The 25,386-nt window shown below is 46.7% G+C and overlaps 2 protein-coding genes across 2 annotated transcripts in view; both read left to right on the plus strand.

The window, feature by feature from the left end:
* LOC139411868 (ras-GEF domain-containing family member 1B-A-like) overlaps window positions 1-25,386 on the plus strand; it is a 130,379-nt gene that overhangs the window by 20,484 nt on the left and 84,509 nt on the right. The window lies entirely within an intron of this gene.
* LOC139411821 (uncharacterized) lies at window positions 2,701-4,326 on the plus strand. Its single transcript, XM_071158562.1, has one exon. The coding sequence runs from the start codon at window positions 2,701-2,703 to the stop codon at window positions 4,324-4,326; it is 1,626 nt and encodes a 541-aa protein (XP_071014663.1).

The following is a 25,386-nucleotide window of genomic DNA, read 5'->3' on the forward strand; positions in this document are numbered from 1 at the left end:
TCACATTTTCATTTCGTATTTTCATTTAATGTTTTTTTTGTACTGTCACTTGACAGAACAAAAGACCAATCAGAGAAATGTATCCAAAGATAAGGAACAGAGGGCCTCCCTAAGGCACTGCATCGCAGTACTAGCTGTGCCACCAGAGACTCTGTGATCGAGCCCAGGCTCTGTCTCAGCCGGCTGCGACCCGGAGGTCCGTGGGGCGACGCACAATTGGCCCAGTGTCGACCGGGTTAGGGAGGGTTTGGCCGGTAGGGCTATCCTTGTCTCATCGCGCACAAGCGACTCCTGCGGCGGGCCGGGCGCAGTGCACCGACACATTGGTGCGGCTGGCTTCCGGGTTGGATGCGCGCTGTGTTAAGAAGCAGTGCGGCTTGGTTGGGTTGTGTTTCGGAGGACGCATGGCTTTCAACCTTCGTCTCTCGCGAGCCCGTACGGGAGTTGTAGCGATGAGTCAAGACAGTAACTATTAAAACAATTGGATACCACGAACAAGGGGGTCAAATTTAATACAAAAAAAAAGAAAAAAAAAGATAAGGAACAGGATCAACAGTTTAGTAATATTTGCTATGGAAAATAAACACAAAAGGCTCCCTTCCAACTCATCCCCCCCAACCCCCTCAGTCCCCATCCACCCACCTCAACTAAAGTTGTCAATGTGGAGGCGATATACAGGGGGGTACCGGTACCGAGTCAATGTGGAGGCTATATACAGGGGGTACCGGTACCGAGTCAATGTGGAGGCTTGGTGTGTTTGGACCATGATAGTTTGTTGGTGATGTGGTCACCAAGGATCTTGAAACTCTCAAACTCGCTCCAATACAGCCCTCCTTTTGCTGTAGTCCATGATCGTCTTCTTTGTCTTGCTCACATTGAGGGAGATGTTGTTATCCTGGCACCACACTGACCTCCTCCCTATTGGCTGTCTCATCATTGTCGGTGATCAGGCCTACCACCGTAGTGTCGTCAACAAACTTAATGGTCTTGGAGTCGTGGTTGGCCACGCAGTCGTGGGTGAACAGGGAGTACTGGAGGGGTAAGCACACACCCCTGAGGGGGCCCCGTATTGAGGATCAGCATGGCAGATGTTTTATTGCCTACCCTTACCACCTGGGGGCGGCCCGTCAGGAAGTCCAGGATCCAGTTGCAGAGGGAGGTATTTAGTCCCAGGGTCCTTAGCTTAGTGATGAGCTTTGTGGGCACTATGGTGTTGAACGCTGAGCTGTAGTCAATGAACAGCATTCTCACATAGGTGTTCCTTTTGTCCAGATGGGAAAGGGCAGTGTGGAGTGTGAGTGAGATTGCGTCATCTGTGGATCTGTTGGGAGATTGCGTCATCTGTGGATCTGTTGGGGCGGTATGCGAATTGTAGTGGGTCTAGGGTTTCTGGGACGATGGTGTTGTGAGCAATGACCAGCCTTTCAAAGCACTTCATGGCTACAGACGTGAGTGCCACGGGGGTTAGTCATTTAGGCAGGTTACCTTCGTTTCTTAGGCACACGGACTATGGTGGTCTGCTTGAAACATGTAGGTATTACAGTCTCGGTCAAGGAGAGGTTGAAAATATCAGTGAAGACACTTGCCAGTTGGTCAGCGCATGCTCAGAGTACACGTCCTGGTAATCCATTTGGCCCTGCGGCCTTGTGAATGTTGACCTGTTTAAAGGTGTTGCTCACATCTGCTACAGAGGACGTGATCACACAGTCGTCCTGAACAGCTGGTGCTCTCATGCATGCTTCAGTGTTGCTTGCCTCGAAGTGAGCATAAAAGGCATATAGCTCGTCTGGTAGGCTTGTGTCACTGGGCAGCTCGCGGCTGGGTTTCCTTTGGTAGTCTGTAATAGTTTAAGCCCTGCCACATCTGAGTGTCAGAGCCGGCGTAGTAGGATTCAATCTTAATCCTGTATTGACGCTTTGCCTGTTTGATGGTTCATCTGAGGGCATAGTGGGATTTCTTATATGGGATTTCTTATATGCGCCTGCTCCTTGCAGGGCGGCAGCTCTAGCCTTTAGCTCGGTGTGGATGTTGCCTGTAATCCATGGCTTCTGGTTGGGAAATGTACGTACGGTCAATGTGGGGACGACGTCATCGATGCACTTATTGAAGCCAGTGACTGAGATGGTATACTCCTCAATGCCATTGGATGAATCCCGGAACATATTCCAGTCTGTGCGAAACAGTCCTGTAGCGTAGCATCTGCATCATCTGACCACTTCCATATAGAGAGAGTCACTGGTACATCCTGCTTTAGTTTTTGCTTGTAGGCAGAAATCAGGAGGATCGAATTACGGTCAGATTTTCCAAATGGAGGGCGAGGGAAAGCTTTGTACGCATCTCTTTGTGTGGAGTAAAGGTGATCTAGAATTGTTTTCCCTCTGGTTGCACATGTGACAATCTGGTAGGAATGAGGTAAAATGGATTTAAGTTTGCCTGCATTAAAGTCCCCGGCCACTAGGAGCGCCACTTCTGGATGAGCATTTTCTTGTTTGCTTATGGCCTTTAACAACTCATTGAGTTTGGTCAACAAACAAAATGGCACAATTGATTAGGAGTCCGCAAAACCGCAGCCATCCCCTCTCAGGGCCATTCTTCCATTCCTCCCGTCCCACGCAACAACCACGGTTGCTTATCAGTCACCCTCCCTCCGACTCTACAGTCCCCTGAGTCTCCCCTTACATCCCCCCCATCCTCCCCACAATGACCAGAGAACCCCCACTCCTTCCCTACCACACCTTCCCCACCACACCATCCCCATCACACCATTACACCTTCCCCATCACTCCTTCCCCATCACACCTTCTCCATCACACCTTCCCTACCACACCTTCCCCACCACACCTTCCCTACCACACCTTCCCCACCACACCTTCCCACCACACATTCCCCACCACACCATCACACCTTCCCCATCACTCCTTCCCCACCACTCCTTCCCCATCACACCTTCCCAACCACACCATCACACCTTCCCCATCACACCATCACACCTTCCCCATCACACCTTCCCCATCACACCATCACACCTTCCCCATCACACCATCACACCTTCCCAACCACACCATCACACCTTCCCCATCACACCATCATACCATCCCCATCACTCCTTCCCCATCACACCTTCCCCATCACACCTTCCCCATCACACCATCCCCACCACACCATCCCACCTTCTCCATTACTCCTTCCCAACCACTCCTTCCCCACCACACCACCACTCCTTCCCCACCACAACTTCCCCATCACACCTTCCCCACCACACCATCCCACCTTCCCCATCACTCCTTCCCCATCACACCTTCCCAACCACACCATCACTCCTTCCCCATCACACCATCACACCTTCCCCACCTCTCCTTCCCTACCACACCTTCCCCACCACACCATCCCCATCACACCATCACACCTTCCCCATCACTCCTTCCCCATCACTACTTACCCATCACACCTTCTCCATCACACCTTCCCCACCACACCTTCCCCACCACACCTTCCCTACCACACCTTCCCCACCACACATTCCCACCACACATTCCCCACAACACCATCACTCCTTCCCAATCACAACTTCACCATTACTCCTTCCCCATCACACCTTCCCCACCACACCATCACACCTTCCCCATCACTCCTTCCCCACCACTCCTTCCCCATCACACCTTCCCAACCACACCATCACACCTTCCCCATCACACCATCACACCTTCCCCATCACACCTTCCCCATCACACCATCACACCTTCCCCATCACACCATCACACCTTCCCAACCACACCATCACACCTTCCCCATCACACCATCATACCATCCCCATCACTCCTTCCCCATCACACCTTCCCCATCACACCTTCCCCATCACACCTTCCCCACCACAACTTCCCCATCACACCTTCCCCACCACACCATCCCACCACACCACCACTCCTTCCCCACCACTCCTTCCCCACCTCACCACCACTCCTTCCCCACCACACATTCCCCATCACACCTTCCCCACCACACCATCCCACCTTCCCCATCACTCCTTCCCCATCACACCTTCCCAACCACACCATCACTCCTTCCCCATCACACCATCACACCTTCCCCATCACACCTTCCCCACCACACCATCACTCCTTCCCCATCACACCATCACACCTTCCTGACCTCTCCTTCCCCACCACAACTTCCCCATCACTCCTTCCCCACCACTCCTTCCCCATCAGTCCTTCCCCATCTCTCCTTCCCATCTCTCCTTCCCCACCTCTCCTTCCCCACCTCTCCTTCCCCATCACACCTTCCCCATCACTCCTTCCCCACCTCTCCTTCCCCATCACTGACTAACTGAAAGATGCAGGTGGAGGAGAGGATCAAAGTCCCCTGTTTTTTCTTGTTGTATCCTTGTTCATTAGTATCCTTGTTCATTAGGACAAGTCCTATGAGGTCACGAGTGTCCCATTCTTTACAGCAGAAGTGAAATCTGCCTAGATTTCAGTCAGTGTGTCCTTATGTGTGAAGTCACATACCCCCGGGGGATTATGTTAACATATGCCAGACCAACTATAGGCTAGCTAGCTGCTCTTTCTGCTCTCGCTTTTGTAGGGACTGCCTACAAAGTGTTTCGAGGGGAGACGGCATGAGACGAGTCCCAGATGGCACCATATTTCCTGTATAGTGCACTATAAAGAGAATTGGGATACCGTTTGGGACGCAACCCCGGAGTGAGAGCCAGAGGAGAGTTCAGGCACATGATAGTAGTGCACTTTTAAGGGAATTAGGGGGGGCTATTAGGGATGCAGTCCCAGAGTACCATCCGCAGCCAGAGGAAGCACGGGCACATGATATCACTGCTTGAGGCTCCAATGAGCTGTTGGGCCTTAATTTAATCACAAAGAGTAGTCAAATCCTAATTGATTATTTTGGGATTTCTTTCTTCTCTTGATGTTGTTCTCATCGTAAAGTAAAGCTAGCCCCACGCTCACCTAACTGTGATCTGATCTGGCTGTGTGAAGTGAAATGAGGGCATATGAAGTTCAGTTGGTGCAAAGCTCAACGGCATGAACAAAAGATAATAACACTACATGGGTTTTCTATTGCACTTTTTAAGTTACCCAAAGATGCTTGAGTGTCATAAAAACACATCTATCATCATACAACATTTGACATTTAACAGTGGAGGCTGCTGAGGGGAAGAAGGCTCATAATAATGGCTGGAATGGAGTGAATGGAATGGCATCAACCACTCTGAAACTCTGTGTTTGATGCCCTTCCATGAACTCCATTCCAGCCATTACTATGATCCGTCCTCCCCTCAGCAGCCTCCACTGAATTGTAATCATCAGAATAATTCACTGTATGTGGTGCATTGTACGATCGTCTCGTCTGTAGTAGGTTTTGAGCCAGCAATGCCATGTTAAAGTGAGTTTTTCCCATCCTCATTTTTCTGTGAATACTCTCTATTACGGAATGAAATTTGTCACACCGGTTGAGAACTCAATCCCCTAAATGGTCAGCAGATGGCGCCGAGATCCGCTCCCTAGTTTTCTTGCTGGAAGGATGTATATAAATGTTGCATTCTCCCATAGGTATTCTCTAAGAAGACGTTTAAGAAATTCCACTAAGTTGATTACATATCAGAAGTGCTTTCCGTTTGAATTTCCGGAAAAAAAAGTGTTGATGTAATTAAAAGCAATATTTTGTCTGCAGTCTTTTACAGCAAATCATGAAGGAAAATGAACTAATTACATGGGTGCTAACAGGCTAATATTTCATTATTGTTGAAAGAGAAACAGAAAAAGACGGACAGAATTAGGATTATAGATCATACAGTCTCATTCAAAGTGAAAAATGCAACATGTCCTCATTGGAGATCTATCTGTTCTATGTACTGAACTGTGATGCAAAACTGAAACCTACCCCGTCTCTCATCTCTTAGCAACAGTAGCTAGCTAGCCAAATTCATTTTTTGCTTAAATGTGGTGGTACATGCTTTCAGTTTTGTGGGTATGCAGCTGTCTATCCACGGTTTCTGGTTGGGGAAGGTTGTAATAGTCACACTGGGTACAACATCTCCTATACACTTCCTTATAAACTCGCTCACCAAGTCAGCATATACGTCAACGTTGTTATCTGAGGCTAACTGGAACATATCCCAGTCCACGTTATCGAAGCAATCTTGATGTGTGGAATCCGATTGGTCGGACCAGCATTGGCTAGACCTAAGCACGGGCACTTCCTGTTTTAGTTTCTGCCTATAGGATGTCAGCAACAAATGGAGTCATGGTCAGATTTGCCAAAAGGAGGGCGGAGGAGGGCCTTGTATGCATTGCAGAAGTTAGAGTAGCAGTGGTCAAGCGTGTTAAATCGATATGCTGATAGAATTTAAGTAGCCTTGTTCTCAAATTAGCTTTGTTAAAATCCCCAGCTACAATAAATGCAGCCTCAGGATATATGGTTTCCAGTTTGCATAAAGTCTAGTGAAGTTTCTTGATGGCCGTCTTGGTATCCGCTTGCAGGGGGATAAACACGGCTGTGACAATAACCAAGGAGAGTTCTCTTAGGAGATAATATGGTCGGCATTTGATTGTGAGGAATTCTAGGTCAGGTGAACAAAAGGACTTGAGTTCCTGTATGTTGTCACAATTACACCATGAGTCGTTAATCATGAAACACACCCCGCCCTTCTTCTTAGCGGAGAGATGTTTGTTACTGTCGCCGCAATGCACTGAAAATCCCATTGGCTGTATTGACTCTGACAGCATGTCCCCAGTTAGCCATGTCTTCGTGAAATAGAGTATGTTACAATCCCGGATATCTCTTTGGAAAGCAACTCTTGCCCTAATTTCGTCAACTTTGTTAACTGGGGACTGGACATTAGCGAGTAATATACTCAGAAGAGGTGGGTGGTGTGCGTGCCTCCGAAGCCTCACTAGAATACCGCTCCAGCACCCTCTACTCTGGCTGTGTTGTTTTAGGTCAGCTTTTAGAATCAGTTTTTGATCCTTTATATTGGGCAGACAGACCGGTTCCCTGCCTCCTCCAGCTGCCACCTGCCTCCTCCAGTTGGGATCCTTTATATCTGGCAGACAGACCAGTTCCCTACCTCCTCCAGTTTTGATCCTTTATATTGGGCAGACAGACCAGTTCCCTACCTCCTCCAGTATTGATTGTTTATATTGAGTAGACAGACCAGTTCCCTACCTCCTCCCGCTGCCACCCTCCTCCTCCAGTTTTGATCCTTTATATTGGGCAGACAGACCAGTTCCCTACCTCCTCCTGCTGCCACCTGCCTCCTCCAGTATTGATCCTTTATATTTGGCAGACAGACCAGTTCCCTACCTCCTCCCGCTGCCACCCTCCTCCTCCAGTTGTGATCCTTTATATTGGGCAGACAGACCAGTTCCCTACCTCCTCCCACCTACCTCCTCCAGTTTTGATCCTTTATATTGGGCAGACAGACCAGTTCCCTACCTCCTCCCACTGCCACCTGCCTCCTCCAGTATTGATCCTTTATATTGGGCAGACAGACCAGTTCCCTACCTCCTCCCGCTGCCACCTGTCTCCTCCAGTTTTGATCCTTTATATTGGGCAGACAGACCAGTTCCCTACCTCCTCCCGCTGCCACCTGCCTCCTCCAGTATTGATCCTTTATATTGGGCAGACAGACCAGTTCCCTACCTCCTCCCGCTGCCACCCTCCTCCTCCAGTTGTGATCCTTTATATTGGGCAGACAGACCAGTTCCCTACCTCCTCCCACTGCCACCTGCCTCCTCCAGTATTGATCCTTTATATTGGGCAGACAGACCAGTTCCCTACCTCCTCCCGCTGCCACCTGCCTCCTCCAGTTTTGATTCTTTATATTGGGCAGACAGACCAGTTCCCTACCTCCTCCAGTATTGATCCTTTATATTGGGCAGACAGACCAGTTCCCTACCTCCTCCCGCTGCCACCTGTCTCCTCCAGTTTTGATCCTTTATATTGGGCAGACAGACCAGTTCCCTACCTCCTCCCACTGCCACCTGCCTCCTCCAGTATTGATCCTTTATATTGGGCAGACAGACCAGTTCCCTACCTCCTCCCGCTGCCACCCTCCTCCTCCAGTTGTGATCCTTTATATTGGGCAGACAGACCAGTTCCCCACCTCCTCACACTGCCACCTGCCTCCTCCAGTATTGATCCTTTATATTGGGCAGACAGACCAGTTCCCTACCTCCTCCCACTGCCACCTGCCTCCTCCAGTATTGATCCTTTATATTGGGCAGACAGACCAGTTCCCTACCTCCTCCTGCTGCCACCTGCCTCCTCCAGTATTGATCCTTTATATTTGGCAGACAGACCAGTTCCCTACCTCCTCCAGTATTGATCCTTTATATTGGGCAGACAGACCAGTTCCCTACCTCCTCCCGCTGCCACCTGCCTCCTCCAGTATTGATCCTTTATATTGGGCAGACAGACCAGTTCCCTACCTCCTCCCGCTGCCACCTGCTTCCTCCAGTATTGATCCTTTATATTGGGCAGACAGAGTAGTTCCCTACCTCCTCCCGCTGCCACCTGCCTCCTCCAGTTGTGATCCTTTATATTGGGCAGACAGACCAGTTCCCTACCTCCTCCCGCTGCCACCTACCTCCTCCAGTTGTGATCCTTTATATTGGGCAGACAGACCAGTTCCCTACCTCCTCCAGTTTTGATCCTTTATATTGGGCAGACAGACCAGTTCCCTACCTACTCCCGCTGCCACCTGCCTCCTCCAGTATTGATCCTTTATATTGGGCAGACAGACCAGTTCCCTACCTCCTCCCGCTGCCACCCTCCTCCTCCAGTTGTGATCCTTTATATTGGGCAGACAGACCAGTTCCCCACCTCCTCCCACTGCCACCTGCCTCCTCCAGTATTGATCCTTTATATTGGCAGACAGACCAGTTCCCTACCTCCTCCTGCTGCCACCTGCCTCCTCCAGTATTGATCCTTTATATTTGGCAGACAGACCAGTTCCCTACCTCCTCCAGTATTGATCCTTTATATTGGGCAGACAGACCAGTTCCCTACCTCCTCCCGCTGCCACCTGCCTCCTCCAGTATTGATCCTTTATATTGGGCAGACAGACCAGTTCCCTACCTCCTCCCGCTGCCACCTGCCTCCTCCAGTATTGATCCTTTATATTGGGCAGACAGAGTAGTTCCCTACCTCCTCCCGCTGCCACCTGCCTCCTCCAGTTGTGATCCTTTATATTGGGCAGACAGACCAGTTCCCTACCTCCTCCCGCTGCCACCTACCTCCTCCAGTTGTGATCCTTTATATTGGGCAGACAGACCAGTTCCCTACCTCCTCCAGTTTTGATCCTTTATATTGGGCAGACAGACCAGTTCCCTACCTACTCCTCCCGCTGCCACCTGCCTCCTCCATTTTTGGGGCAATGCTGTAATAAATTGGTTGTACTCTTGGATTGAGCAGACCTTCCCATACAACTCTGAAACCTCCATGAAGGATGTAAATCTACCATCCAATTTACAATATCATTTATTAAGAACAAAATACAAACATCTTTCCCATATAGCCTCCACATTGACTCTGTACAGTAATACCCTGTATATAACCTCCACATTGACTCTGTACCGTAATACCCTGTATATAGTCCCCACATTGACTCTGTACCGGTACCCCCTGTATATATCCTCCACATTGACTCTGTACCGTAATACCCTGTATATAGCCTCCACGTTGACTCCGTACCGTAATACCCTGTATATAGCCTCCACATTGACTCTGTACCGTAATACCCTGTATATAGCCTCCACATTGACTCTGTACCGGTACCCCCTGTATATAGCCTCCACATTGACTCTGTACCGGTATCCCCTGTATATAGCCTCCACATTGACTCTGTACCAGTACCCCCTGTATATAGCCTCCAAATTGACTCTGTACCTGTACCCCTGTATAATGCCTCCACATTGACTTTGTACTGGTACCCCCTGTATATAGCCTCCACATTGACTCTGTACCGGTACCCCCTGTATATAGCCTCCACATTGACTCTGTACCGTAACACCCTGTATATAGCCTCCACATTGACTCTGTACCGTAACACCCTGTATATAGCCTCCACATTGACTCTATACTGGTACCCCCTGTATATAGCCTCCACAATGACTCTGTACCGGTACCCCCTGTATATAGCCTCCACATTGACTCTGTACTGGTATCTCCTGTATATAGCCTCCACATTGACTCTGTACCGGTACCCCCTGTATATAGCCTCCACATTGACTCTGTACCGTAACACCCTGTATATAGCCTCCACATTGACTCTGTACCTGTGCCCCCTGTATATAGCCTCCACATTGACTCTGTACCGTAACACCCTGTATATAGCCTCCACACTGACTCTGTACCGTAACACCCTGTATATAGCCTCCACACTGACTCTGTACCGTAACACCCTGTATATAGCCTCCACATTGACTCTGTACCGTAACACCCTGTATATAGCCTCCACATTGACTCTGTACCGTAACACCCCGTATATAGCCTCCACATTGACTCTGTACCGTAACACCCTGTATATAGCCTCCACATTGACTCTGTACCGTAACACCCTGTATATAGCCTCCACATTGACTCTGTACCGTAACACCCTGTATATAGCCTCCACATTGACTCTGTACCGTAATACCCTGTATGTAGCCTCCACATTGACTCTGTACCGTAATACCCTGTATATAGCCTCCACATTATGTTAATTGTGGGTTAAGGTCTTGTAAAAGTCAGCATTTCACGTTAAGGTCTACACCTGTTTTATTCCATGAAATACTGCCTAATCAGGCAGTGAGGGGACACCATGAAAGACTGCCTAATCAGGTAGGGAGGGGACACCATGAAAGACTGCCTAATCAGGTAGGGAGGGGACACCATGAAAGACTGCCTAATCATGTAGGGAGGGGACACCATGAAAGACTGCCTAATCATGTAGGGAGGGGACACCATGAAAGACTGCCAAATCAGGTAGGGAGGGGACACCATGAAAGACTGCCTAATCAGGTAGGGAGAGGACACCATGAAATACTGCCTAATCAGGCATGGAGAGGACACTATGAAAGACTGCCTAATCAGGTAGGGAGGGGACACCATGAAAGACTGCCTAATCATGTAGGGAGAGGACACCATGAAATACTGCCTAATCAGGCATGGAGAGGACACCATGAAAGACTGCCTAATCAGGTAGGGAGGGGACACCATGAAAGTGCCTAATCAGCCCTCTGCAAAGCTCTCTCCAATTCTACACCAGCTGTCTCCCTGAAACAAATGGTTGTTTTTTTCTTTATGTGAAGGCAGCAGTGTAAAGCAAACTCTTCGCCTCGTAAAACTGAGAGAATGACCTTCCTGTTTGAGTGCGTCACAAAGGCACCCTATTCCCTATGTGCCCTGGTCAAAAGTAGTGCACTACGTTGGGAAAAGGGGGGCATTTGGGACTTCGCTTTTGTCTTCTGACTCGTGGGGTGTCAGAAGGGTGTGTGTGTGTGTGTGTGTGTGTGTGAAAGACTGCCTAGGCAGTGTGACCAGTGTTATGGATGGCTTATTATGGCCTAGACAACTCCAGATGAGTTTTCACTGCTTCTCTTCAACAGAACCGACTCCAGAACCGACTCCAGAACCAACCAAAGTCTGTAAATGTGCCTGCATGATCTGGCTAGCAGCACAGCTGACTGGCTGGGCGTTTGCAATCTGTACATCTCTGAGATATGTGTGTGTGTTTGGCCGTGTGTATCTAAGTAGATGTTGCTTTGTTTAGACTGAAATGGCAAGTACACTTCTTGGTCTGGAAAGCATCAGAAATCAATGAACACGATCGTCCAACTCTTCAACAGGGGTGAGGGAAGGTACTCATCCAAATGATTCTACCCTGAATGGTTTGGATTTATATCAAGCCCTCTGCAACAGGATCACCATCATCTGCCTGGAAATCAAACACTTCCTGTAGAGCTTGGTCACCACTCCCTAAAGCCACACAGACCCAGGCCTCCTCAGAACTGACCAAGGACGTGATGAACGGGTCTCCATTCTTCAGTCCAGTACAATGTGATGATTGAGACAATGTGATGAATACCGCCATGTTCCTCCCCCTCTCAACGCAATCTCAGACGAAAACAAGGACTGTCATCGGGACGTTTGCTCAATGGTCTTGGTGCTAAATGTTCTGCGTCAGTGAGGGGGGAATCTGTCTGGAAATCAAACACTTCCTGTAGAGTTTGGTCACCACTCCCTAAAGCCACACAAGACCCAGGCCTCCTCAGAACTGACGAAGGACGTGATGAACGGGTCTCCATTCTTCAGTCCAGTACAACATGCAAAACATGTCATCTAAATGTGAAGTTATGAACTAAAACCCAGTGATCTGGGTTATGTAAACAGACCTTCAGCAAAATCATAGAGATCCTGTTAAATTCATATTATTATTACTATTATAATTATTATATTTATTATGGTTATTATGATTATTATTGTTATTATTATTATTATTATTATTATAATAATAATAATTATTGTTTTTATTATTACTATTGTTATTATTGTTATTAGTCCTATTATTATAATTATTATTGTTAGTATTATTATTATTATTATTATTAGTAGTAGTATTATTATTATTTGTGTTATTATTATTATTGTTATTGTTATTATTATTGTTATTGTTAGTATTATTATTATTATTATTATTATTAGTAGTAGTATTATTATTATTCGTGTTATTATTATTATTGTTATTGTTATTATTATTATTATTGTTATTGTTAGTATTATTATTATTATTATTATTGTTATTATTATTATTATTATTATTATTATTGTTATTATCATTACTATTATCATTGTTATTATTATTATTATTAGTAGTAGTAGTATTATTCGTGTTATTATTATTATTGTTATTGTTAGTATTATTATTATTGTTATTATCATTACTATTATCATTGTTATTATTATTATTATTAGTAGTAGTATTATTCGTGTTATTATTATTATTGTTATTGTTAGTATTATTATTATTGTTATTATTATTATTATTATTATTATTATTATTATTGTTATTATCATTACTATTATCATTGTTATTATTATTATTATTAGTAGTAGTATTATTCGTGTTATTATTATTATTATCATTACTATTATCATTGTTATTGTTATTATTGTTATTGTTGTAATTATTATTATAATATTGTATTTTAGTGATGCAACAACAGTGGCTTTCATGACGCCAACAATGGTCTACTGGCACACACAAATGCACGAATATCCACTTCTAAGGTCTCCGGATGCCCTTGCGTATTCGGCATCCAAGGATGTCAGGAGGTCAAGAGGTCAGGATTGATTATCTTTTCAGATCGACGACTGGGATTGCACAATAGAGGAAGTGGTTCACTTCGCTGAGTTAAGGGGTGCTGAGTTTCTTCTGACTTCGTCCACTTGGTATTGTAGGAAAGTGAGATCAAAGGAGAAGCCTGTACGATCCATTCCAGGGATACCCTATTCCATTTCCCGGAGGACCGAAACACTCCTGGTTTTCATCCTCATCCTCTAAAAGGAGATACTAGTTCAGACCTGGGACACCAGGCGAGTGGAATTGACCCCCCCCCCACCCCCTCAGGGACCAGAATTGGGCAGTCCTAAAATCTATTCAGTCTGGCCGTTAACAGCCCACAGATTGTGTTCAGTATCAGAATTGTAGAATGGACATTCCCCTGTCGAGGCTTGATCTGCTCTGATGTTATTTCTATGGTCAGTGTTACAAGAAGAGGAGGACTGGTTTTGTTATTCACATATTCATCCCAACATACCATGCTGTGAAACCTGAAACGCCATGGTTTCATCCCAACATACCATGCTGTGTAACCTAACCTGAAATGCCATGGTTGGCTCCCTTGCTCTCGCTGGCTGTGCTATCTACACACAGCTTGTCTATTCTTGTCTGTGTGTGTCTCTGTGTGTGTTTCTCTCTCTCTCTCTCTGTGTGTGTGTGTGTGTGTGTGTGTGTGTGTGTTTCACTGTAGTGTTGTTTATTCTGCACCTCAACATGGGAGAGCTGGTGTATCGTTGTGGCACGATGCAAGCGAACACATCCCCTCCAGACTGTGTACTTTACTGCAGGGCTGTATACTTTACTGCAGGGCTGTGTACTTTACTGCAGGGCTGTGTACTTTACTGGAGGGCTGTGTACTTTACTGCAGGGCTGTATACTTTACTGCAGGGCTGTTTACTTTACTGCAGGGCAGTATACTTTACTGCAGGGCTGTGTACTTTACTGCAGGGCTGTGTAGAAGCAGGGCTGTATACTTTACTGCAGGGCTGTGTACTTTACTGCAGGGCTGTATACTTTACTACAGGGCTGTATACTTTACTGCAGGGCTGTGTACTTTACTGCAGGGCTGTATACTTTACTGCAGGGCTGTATACTTTACTGCAGGGCTGTATACTTTACTGCAGGGCTGTATACTTTACTGCAGGGCTATATACTTTACTGCAGGGCTGTATACTTTACTGCAGGGCAGTATACTTTACTGCAGGGCTGTGTTGAAGCAGGGCTGTATACTTTACTGCAGGGCAGTATACTTTACTGCAGGGCTGTGTTGAAGCAGGGTTGTGTACTTTAATTAAGGACTAATTGAAATGTGCTCCGAGGTCATAGTTCTCGATTTCCATCAATCACACTCACCGAGACAATGTGATGAATACCGTCATGTTCCTCCCCCTCTCAACGCAATCTCAGATGAAAACAAGGACTGTCATCGGGGCGTTTGCTCAATGGTCTTGGTGCTAAATGTGTCAGTGAGGGAGGAATCTGTCTGGAAATCAAACACTTCCTGTAGAGTTGGGTCACCACTCCCTAAAGCCACACAGACCCAGGCCTCCTCAGAACTGACGAAGGACGTGATGAAGGACCTACCTAATAAAAGGACGTGTGGTCTTTGTGTACATCCCAAATTGTCCCCTATTCCCTATGTAGTGCACTACTTTTGACCAGGGCCCTATTGGGACCTATTCCCTATATAGTGCACTACTTTAGACCAGAACCCTATGAGGATTTATTCCCTATATAGTGCACTACTTTAGCCCAGAACCCTATGAGGACTTATTCCCTATATAGTGATAATCCAACAGGATAATCCTCTCCCACCTGCCCTTCCTGCAGTTCTCTCTCTATGTGGAATAAACAGACTGTTACAGCTTGTTACTCTTCCTGCAGTTCTCTCTCTCTATGTGGAATAAACAGACTGTTACATCCTGTTACTCTTCCTACAGTTCTCTCTCTCTATGTGGAATAAACAGACTGTTACAGCCTGTTACTCTTCCTGCAGTTCTCTCTCTCTATGTGGAATAAACCGACTGTTACAGCCTGTTACTCTTCCTGCAGTTCTCTCTCTCTATGTGGAATAAACAGACTGTTACAGCCTGTTACTCTTCCTGCAGTTCTCTCTCTCTATGTGGAATAAACCGACTGTTACAGCCTGTTACTCTTCCTGCAGTTCTCTCTATGTGGAATAAACCGACTGTTACAGCCTGTTACTCTTCCTGCAGTTCTCTCTATGTGGAATAAACCGACTGTTACAGCCTGTTACTCTTCCTGCAGTTCTCTCTATGTGTAATAAACCGACTGTTACAGCCTGTTACTCTTCCTGCAGTTCTCTCTCTCTATGTGGAATAAACAGACTGTTACAGCCTGTTACTCTTCCTGCAGTTCTCTCTCTCTATGTGGAATAAACAGACTGTTACAGCCTGTTACTCTTCCTGCAGTTCTCTCTCTATGTGGAATAAACAGACTGTTACAGCCTGTTACTCTTCCTGCAGTTCTCTCAATGTGGAATAAACAGACCGTTACGGCCTGTTACTCTTCCTGCAGTTATCTCTATGTGGAATAAACAGACCGTTATGGAACTAAAGAGGGATTAACCTATATTCTGGAAGAGACAAACTCCCCCACACCTTACCCTGTCTTACCTTTGCAGTGAAGTGGTGGGACAAGCACTGAAGGTGTGCGTGTGTGTGTGTGTGTGTGTGTGTGTGTGTGTGTGTGTGTGTGTGTGTGTGTGTGTGTGTGTGTGTGTGTGTGTGTGTGTGTGTGTGTGTGTGTATATATATATTCAATTCGATTGGACCATGGAGCGCAGGCTTTTGGTCTCATCTCCGTAAATAGCAGCCCCCTTTGTGGCGTGCTTAGACAGCCTGGGATCCAGATGCAGGTTAGTGCGTACGTAGGCTTACTGTACGTGGCCTCCAGATTGCAGGCCTGCCTAAAACCAGAGTATCGCAGCTGGTGTTTCAGCGGTTATGGGACAGCCTAGCTGTGTGGAGGAAAAGTTGCCTTATATTTATCTTGAGTGTCAATAACCCTTGAAATTGTTTGAGTGCGTTGTGGTGTGATGTGATTTGTTGATTCAATAAATCAACGTTTGTGGGGACATTTCACTACAGCCCACAAGACAACATGCCTTCAACTGAAATGTGTCTTCCACATTTAACTCAACCAGAGAGGTGTGGGGGGGCTGCATTAAATCGACATCCATGTCTTCGGCACCTGGGGACCAGTGGGTTAACTGCCTTGCTCAGGGGAACAGTGGGTTAACTGCCTTGCTCAGGGGAACAGTGGGTTAACTGCCTTGTTCAGGGGAACAGTGGGTTAACTGCCTTGTTCAGGGGAACAGTGGATTAACTGCCTTGTTCAGGGGAACAGTGGGTTAACTGCCTTGTTCAGGGGAACAGTGGGTTAACTGCCTTGTTCAGGGGAACAGTGGGTTAACTGCCTTGTTCAGGGGAACAGTGGGTTAACTGCCTGTTCAGGGGAACAGTGGGTTAACTGCCTGTTCAGGGTAACAGTGGGTTAACTGCCTTGCTCAGGGGAACAGTGAGTTAACTGCCTTGCTCAGGGGAACAATGAGTTAACTGCCTTGCTCAGGGGAACAGTGAGTTAACTGCCTTGCTCAGGGGAACAGTGAGTTAACTGCCTTGCTCAGGGGAACAGTGGGTTAACTGCCTTGCTCAGGGGAACAGTGAGTTAACTGCCTTGTTCAGGGGAACAGCGGGTTAACTGCCTTGTTCAGGGGAACAGTGGGTTAACTGCCTCGCTCAGGGGAACAGTGGGTTAACTGCCTTGTTCAGGGGAACAGTGGGTTAACTGCCTTGCTCAGGGGAACAGTGGGTTAACTGCCTTGTTCAGGGGAACAGTGGGTTAACTGCCTTGTTCAGGGGAACAGTGGGTTAACTGCCTTGCTCAGGGGAACAGTGGGTTAACTGCCTTGCTCAGGGGAACAGTGGGTTAACTGCTTTGTTCAGGGGAACAGTGGGTTAACTGCCTTGTTCAGGGGAACAGTGGGTTAACTGCCTTGTTCAGGGGAACAGTGAGTTAACTGCCTTGTTCAGGGGAACAGTGGGTTAACTGCCTTGTTCAGGGGAACAGTGAGTTAACTGCCTTGCTCAGGGGAACAGTGAGTTAACTGCCTTGCTCAGGGGAACAGTGAGTTAACTGCCTTGCTCAGGGGAACAGTGGGTTAACTGCCTTGCTCAGGGGAACAGTGAGTTAACTGCCTTGTTCAGGGGAACAGCGGGTTAACTGCCTTGTTCAGGGGAACAGTGGGTTAACTGCCTCGCTCAGGGGAACAGTGGGTTAACTGCCTTGTTCAGGGGAACAGTGGGTTAACTGCCTTGCTCAGGGGAACAGTGGGTTAACTGCCTTGTTCAGGGGAACAGTGGGTTAACTGCCTTGTTCAGGGGAACAGTGGGTTAACTGCCTTGCTCAGGGGAACAGTGGGTTAACTGCCTTACTCAGGGGAACAGTGGGTTAACTGCTTTGTTCAGGGGAACAGTGGGTTAACTGCCTTGTTCAGGGGAACAGTGGGTTAACTGCCTTGTTCAGGGGAACAGTGAGTTAACTGCCTTGTTCAGGGGAACAGTGGGTTAACTGCCTTGTTCAGGGGAACAGTGAGTTAACTGCCTTGCTCAGTAGTAGTAGTAGTAGTAGCATTGGTAGTAGCAGTAATAGGAGAAGTAGCAATAGCAGTAGTAGTATCAGTAGCAGTAGTAGCAGTAGCAGCAGTTGTAGTAGCTGCAGTAGTAGTAGTAGTAGTAGTATCAGTAGTAGTAGTAGTAGTAAAAGTAGTATCAGTAGTAGTAGTAGTAGTAGTAGTATCAGTAGTAGTAGTAGTAGCAGTAGTAGTAGTAGTAGTAGTAGTAGTAGTAGTAGTAGTGTCAGTAGTAGTAATAGTTGTAGCAGTAGTAGCAGTAGTGGTAGTAGGAGCAGTAGTAGTAGTAGTAGTAGTAGTATCAGTAGTAGTAGTAGTAGTAGTATCAGTAGTAGTAGTAGTAGCAGTAGTAGTAGTAGTAGTAGTAGTATCAGTAGTAGTAGTAGTAGCAGTAGTAGTAGTAATAGGAGAAGTAGCAATAGCAGTAGTAGTATCAGTAGCAGTATTAGCAGTAGCAGCAGTTGTAGTAGCTGCAGTAGTAGTAGTAGTAGTAGTAGTAGTAAAAGTAGTATCAGTAGTAGTAGTAGTAGTAGTATCAGTAGTAGTAGTAGTAGCAGTAGTAGTAGTAGTAGTAGTAGTAGTAGTAGTAGTAGTGTCAGTAGTAGTAATAGTTGTAGCAGTAGTAGCAGTAGTGGTAGTAGGAGCAGTAGTAGTAGTAGTAGTAGTAGTATCAGTAGTAGTAGTAGTAGTATCAGTAGTAGTAGTAGTAGCAGTAGTAGTAGTAGTAGTAGTAGTATCAGTAGTAGTAGTTAGAGCAGTAGTAGTAGTAATAGGAGAAGTAGCAATAGCAGTAGTAGTATCAGTAGCAGTATTAGCAGTAGCAGCAGTTGTAGTAGCTGCAGTAGTAGTAGTAGTAGTAGTAGTAGTAAAAGTAGTATCAGTAGTAGTAGTAGTAGTAGTATCAGTAGTAGTAGTAGTAGCAGTAATAGTAGTAGTAGTAGTAGTATCAGTAGTAGTAGTAGTAGTAAAAGTAGTATCAGTAGTAGTAGTAGTAGTAGTAGTAGCTGCAGTAGTAGTAGTAGTAGTAGTAGTATCAGTAGTAGTAAAAGTAGTATCAGTAGTAGTAGTAGTAGTAGTAGTATTAGTAGCAGTAGTAGTAGTAGTAGTATTAGTAGCAGTAGTAGTAGTAGTAGTAGTAGTAGTAGTAGTAGTAGTAGTAGTAGTAGTAGTAGTATCAGTAGTAGTAAAAGTAGTATCAGTAGTAGTAGTAGTAGTAGCAGTAGTAGTAGTAGTAGCAGTAGTAGTAGTAGTATCAGTAGTAGTAGTAGTAGTAGTAGTAGTAGTAGGAATAGTAGTAATGAGGGAGGAAGGGAACAGCTCAGTACATAACAGAACATGTCCAGAATCCTCCCAAAATGGGCCAAACATGACCTTTCAATTCCCATCAGCTTCTCTCATAAAAGGAGATTCTATTTTCATGTTTATGGCGACACTACTCACTGACCGACTTGCATATCATCACACGACGATTGTTACTGAGTCAATTTTGCTGGATAAATACATGTTAAATAAATAGAATTTAGCTTCGCTCCAACAAGGGACATGGGAGAGGGTATGCTGATTCTCCATGAATACAAACCCATTCATGATTATACTGTAGCACTTCCTGAAGGGAGTATCTAATAAATGTCATTGCGAGGGAATTGCCTCTTGTGTTTCTCTGAGAATGAATGCATTCTAAGCCTTTATGAATGAACTGAATGTACAAAGGCTCACTTGAAAAAGGAGATATATATCTCAATGTGACTTAATAAAAGATAAATATCTCAAAATAATAAATACAGGGGTGGACTTCCTTAATGAGTGAAGGGATCTATTAAAGGGGTTAAAGTTCAACCTTTAACTGGAGACATATTTAGACATATTTAGACATATGTAGACATATGTAGACATATTTAGATATATTTAGACATATTTAGACATATGTAGACATATTTAGATATATTTAGATATATTTAGACATATTTAGACATATGTAGACATATTTAGATATATGTAGACATATTTAGATATATGTAGACATATTTAGACATATTTAGACATATTTAGATATATTTAGACATATGTAGACATATGTAGACATATGTAGATATATTTAGATATATTTAGACATATTTAGACATATGTAGACATATTTAGATATATGTAGACATATGTAGACATATTTAGATATATTTAGATATATTTAGATATATTTAGATATATTTAGACATATTTAGACATATGTAGACATATGTAGACATATGTAGACATATTTAGACATATGTAGACATATGTAGACATATTTAGACATATTTGGACATATTTAGATATATTTAGACATATTTAGACATATGTAGATATATTTAGACATATTTAGACATATTTAGATATATTTAGTACCATGGACAGCCACATGATATTTAGTAACATCGATTGGACTAAATCGTTTTTGGGCATCTTTAAGTTTGTTTTCAGTGTATAAAACTGAGCATATATAACCTTGTTGATTTGATGATGTTTTAAGTGTAAATGGTGCTGGAATAGCAGAGGCGGGGCTCCTGTTGTCTTTGTTCTGACTTGCAGTAACTCTGTGGTTCACTAGTTGTTTAGTAAACTGTTGAACACATGAACTTGCTTCACCTTGCTGCAGGTCCTATAACTGTTGAAAACATGAACTTGCTTCACCTTGCTGCAGGTCCTATAACTGTTGAACACATGAACTTGCTTCACCTTGCTGCAGGTCCTATAACTGTTGAAAACACAAACTTGCTTCACCTTGCTGCAGGTCCTATAACTGTTGAAAACATGAACTTGCTTCACCTTGCTGCAGGTCCTATAACTGTTGAAAAAACGAACTTGCTTCACCTTGCTGCAGGTCCTATAACTGTTGAAAACACGAACTTGCTTCACCTTGCTGTAGGTCCTATAACTGTTGAACACATGAACTTGCTTCACCTTGCTGCAGGTCCTATAACTGTTGAACACATGAACTTGCTTCACCTTGCTGCAGGTCCTATAACTGTTGAAAACATGAACTTGCTTCACCTTGCTGCAGGTCCTATAACTGTTGAACACATGAACTTGCTTCACCTTGCTGCAGGTCCTATAACTGTTGAAAACAGGAACTTGCTTCACCTTGCTGCAGGTCCTATAACTGTTGAACACATGAACTTGCTTCACCTTGCTGCAGGTCCTATAACTATTGAACACATGAACTTGCTTCACCTTGCTGCAGGTGATACATACAATATTTGCTTTGTGGACGTCACCAGACAGATGTCGCTCTCCAGGTTTTGTGATGAAACAAAACGTATTGTGTAGTTTAACATATTCCGCCTCTGTGCGACTTGTCTTTTTGTTGTCACGGGCCTTATGGTATGTCACGCTGGCGTGTGAACGAATGGGTTGTAAGAGCAAACGACACAAATATCACCACATAGGTTGTAATATGGGGTTTTTCCTGGCTCGGCTCAGTGATTTTACCCCACGCTCTGTTCACACATACAGTATTGTCACAGGGAATGCAGTGAGGAAGGTAATGCAGCGATGAAGGTAATGCAGCGAGGAAGGTAATGCAGTGAGGAAGGTAAGCAGTGAGGAAGGTAATGCAGTGAGGAAGGTAAGCAGTGAGGAAGGTAAGCAGTGAGGAAGGTAAGCAGCGATTAAGGTAATGCAGTGAGGAAGGTAAGCAGTGAGGAAGGCAATGCAGCAAGGAAGGTAATGCAGTGAGGAAGGTAAGCAGTGAGGAAGGTAATGCAGTGAGGAAGGTAAGCAGTGAGGAAGGTAATGCAGTGAGGAAGGTAAGCAGCAAGGAAGGTAAGCAGTGAGGAAGGTAAGCAGTGAGGAAGGCAATGCAGCAAGGAAGGTAATGCAGTGAGGAAGGTAAGCAGTGAGGAAGGTAATGCAGTGAGGAAGGTAAGCAGTGAGGAAGGTAATGCAGTGAGGAAGGTAAGCAGCGAGGAAGGTAAGCAGTGAGGAAGGTAAGCAATGAGGAAGGTAAGCAGTGAGGAAGGTAAGCAGTGAGGAAGGTAAGCAGTGAGGAAGGTAAGCAGTGAGGAAGGTAAGCAGTGAGGAAGGTAAGCAGTGAGGAAGGTAAGCAGTGAGGAAGGTAAGCAGTGAGGAAGGTAAGCATGATATACAAAGGGTTGATAAAACAAATCGAAAAATATCCAATATTTCGGCAACGGTCCTGTTATTAAATATAAATCGTCTTCAATCCCAACATCCTGTTATTTCAACCCTCTCTAAGTCTCAGCAGCCATCATTCTCAGGTCAGGAGTTCAGGGTTGAGCTTTCAGGTTAAAGCGTGTTCAACATTTACTTAACGTTACGACTTCAGGAACACTGTAGGTTTCTATACTAGATCTCTTGTTTAGAATGTATATTTCTATCAAGTAATTTCCTGAGAGGAAAATCTGTATTTTTTCACTCCATTCCAAACATTTTGTATTCCGTATCCAGCCGTTTAGCCCAGAGAGGAGGTCTCCGTATCCAGCCGTTTAGCCCAGAGGGGAGGTCTCCATATCCAGCCGTTTAGCCCAGAGAGGAGCTCTCCATATCCAGCCGTTTAGCCCAGAGAGGAGGTCTCCATATCCAGCCATTTAGCCCAGAGAGGAGGTCTCCGTATCCAGCCGTTTAGCCCAGAGGGGAGGTCTCCGTATCCAGCCGTTTAACCCAGAGAGGTCTCCATATCCAGCCGTTTAGCCCAGAGGGGAGGTCTCCATATCCAGCCATTTAGCCCAGAGAGGAGGTCTCCGTATCCAGCCGTTTAGCCCAGAGGTGAGGTCTCCGTATCCAGCCGTTTAACCCAGAGGGGAGGTCTCTATATCCAGCCGTTTAGCCCAGAGAGGAGGTCTCCGTATCTGTTTAGCCCAGAGAGGAGGTCTCCGTATCCAGACGTTTAGCCCAGAGAGGAGGTCTCCGTATCCAGCCGTTTAGCCCAGAGGGGAGGTCTCCGTATCCAGCTGTTTAGCCCAGAGGGGAGGTCTCCGTATCTGTTTAGCCCAGAGGGGAGGTCTCCGTATCCAGCCGTTTAGCCCAGAGAGGAGGTCTCCGTATCCAGCCGTTTAGCCCAGTGAGGAGGTCTCCGTATCTGTTTAACCCAGAGAGGAGGTCTCCGTATCCAGCCGTTTAGCCCAGAGAGGAGGTCTCCGTATCTGTTTAGCCCAGAGAGGAGGTCTCCATATCCAGTCGTTTAGCCCAGAGAGGATCTCTCCGTATCCAGCCGTTTAGCCCAGAGAGGAGGTCTCCGTATCCAGCCGTTTAGCCCAGAGGGGAGGTCTCCGTATCCAGCCGTTTAGCCCAGAGGGGAGGTCTCCGTATCCAGCTGTTTAGCCCAGAGGGGAGGTCTCCGTATCCAGCCGTTTAGCCCAGAGAGGAGGTCTCCGTATCTGTTTAGCACAGAGAGGAGGTCTCCGTATCCAGCCGTTTAGCCCAGAGGGGAGGTCTCCGTATCCAGCCGTTTAGCCCAGAGGGGAGGTCTCCGTATCCATTTAGCCCAGAGAGGAGGTCTCCGTATCTGTTTAGCCCAGAGGGGAGGTCTCCGTATCCAGCCGTTTAGTCCAGAGGGGAGGTCTCCGTATCCAGCCGTTTAACCCAGAGGGGAGGTCTCCATATCCAGCCGTTTAGCCCAGAGGGGAGGTCTCCGTATCCAGCCGTTTAACCCAGAGAGGAGGTCTCCGTATCCAGCCGTTTAACCCAGAGAGGAGGTCTCCGTATCCATTTAGCCCAGAGAGGAGGTCTCCGTATCTGTTTAGCCCAGAGGGGAGGTCTCCGTATCCAGCCGTTTAGCCCAGAGGGGAGGTCTCCATATCCAGCCATTTAGCCCAGAGAGGAGGTCTCCGTATCCAGCCGTTTAGCCCAGAGGTGAGGTCTCCGTATCCAGACGTTTAACCCAGAGGGGAGGTCTCTATATCCAGCCGTTTAGCCCAGAGAGGAGGTCTCCGTATCTGTTTAGCCCAGAGAGGAGGTCTCCGTATCCAGCCGTTTAGCCCAGAGGGATGTTCTCCGTATCCAGCTGTTTAGCCCAGAGGGGAGGTCTCCGTATCTGTTTAGCCCAGAGGGGAGGTCTCCGTATCCAGCCGTTTAGCTTAGAGAGGAGGTCTCCGTATCCAGCCGTTTAGCCCAGTGAGGAGGTCTCCGTATCTGTTTAACCCAGAGAGGAGGTCTCCGTATCCAGCCGTTTAGCCCAGAGAGGAGGTCTCCGTATCTGTTTAGCCCAGAGAGGAGGTCTCCATATCCAGTCGTTTAGCCCAGAGAGGATCTCTCCGTATCCAGCCGTTTAGCCCAGAGAGGAGGTCTCCGTATCCAGCCGTTTAGCCCAGAGGGGAGGTCTCCGTATCCAGCCATTTAGCCCAGAGGGGAGGTCTCCGTATCCAGCTGTTTAGCCCAGAGGGGAGGTCTCCGTATCCAGCCGTTTAGCCCAGAGGGGAGGTCTCCGTATCCAGCCGTTTAACCCAGAGAGGAGGTCTCCGTATCTGTTTAGCACAGAGAGGAGGTCTCCGTATCCAGCCGTTTAGCCCAGAGGGGAGGTCTCCGTATCCAGCCGTTTAGCCCAGAGGGGAGGTCTCCGTATCCATTTAGCCCAGAGAGGAGGTCTCCGTATCTGTTTAGCCCAGAGGGGAGCTCTCCGTATCCAGCCGTTTAGTCCAGAGGGGAGGTCTCCGTATCCAGCCGTTTAACCCAGAGGGGAGGTCTCCATATCCAGCCGTTTAGCCCAGAGGGGAGGTCTCCGTATCCAGCCGTTTAACCCAGAGAGGAGGTCTCCGTATCCAGCCGTTTAACCCAGAGAGGAGGTCTCCGTATCCATTTAGCCCAGAGAGGAGGTCTCCGTATCTGTTTAGCCCAGAGGGGAGGTCTCCGTATCCAGCCGTTTAGCCCAGAGGGGAGGTCTCCATATCCAGCCATTTAGCCCAGAGAGGAGGTCTCCGTATCCAGCCGTTTAGCCCAGAGGTGAGGTCTCCGTATCCAGCCGTTTAACCCAGAGGGGAGGTCTCTATATCCAGCCGTTTAGCCCAGAGAGGAGGTCTCCGTATCTGTTTAGCCCAGAGAGGAGGTCTCCGTATCCAGCCGTTTAGCCCAGAGGGATGTTCTCCGTATCCAGCTGTTTAGCCCAGAGGGGAGGTCTCCGTATCTGTTTAGCCCAGAGGGGAGGTCTCCGTATCCAGCCGTTTAGCCCAGAGAGGAGGTCTCCGTATCCAGCCGTTTAGCCCAGTGAGGAGGTCTCCGTATCTGTTTAACCCAGAGAGGAGGTCTCCGTATCCAGCCGTTTAGCCCAGAGAGGAGGTCTCCGTATCTGTTTAGCCCAGAGAGGAGGTCTCCATATCCAGCCGTTTAGCCCAGAGAGGAGGTCTCCGTATCCAGCCGTTTAGCCCAGAGAGGAGGTCTCCGTATCCAGCCGTTTAGCCCAGAG

The sequence above is a fragment of the Oncorhynchus clarkii genome, chromosome 6 (genome assembly GCF_045791955.1).
Source record: "Oncorhynchus clarkii lewisi isolate Uvic-CL-2024 chromosome 6, UVic_Ocla_1.0, whole genome shotgun sequence".
Classification (NCBI taxonomy): Eukaryota; Metazoa; Chordata; class Actinopteri; order Salmoniformes; family Salmonidae; genus Oncorhynchus; species Oncorhynchus clarkii.

What these genes read in the sequence shown, in the direction of transcription:
- LOC139411821 (XM_071158562.1), top strand. Translation starts at nt 2,701, where the DNA reads ATGACCAGAGAACCCCCACTCCTTCCCTACCACACCTTCCCCACCACA.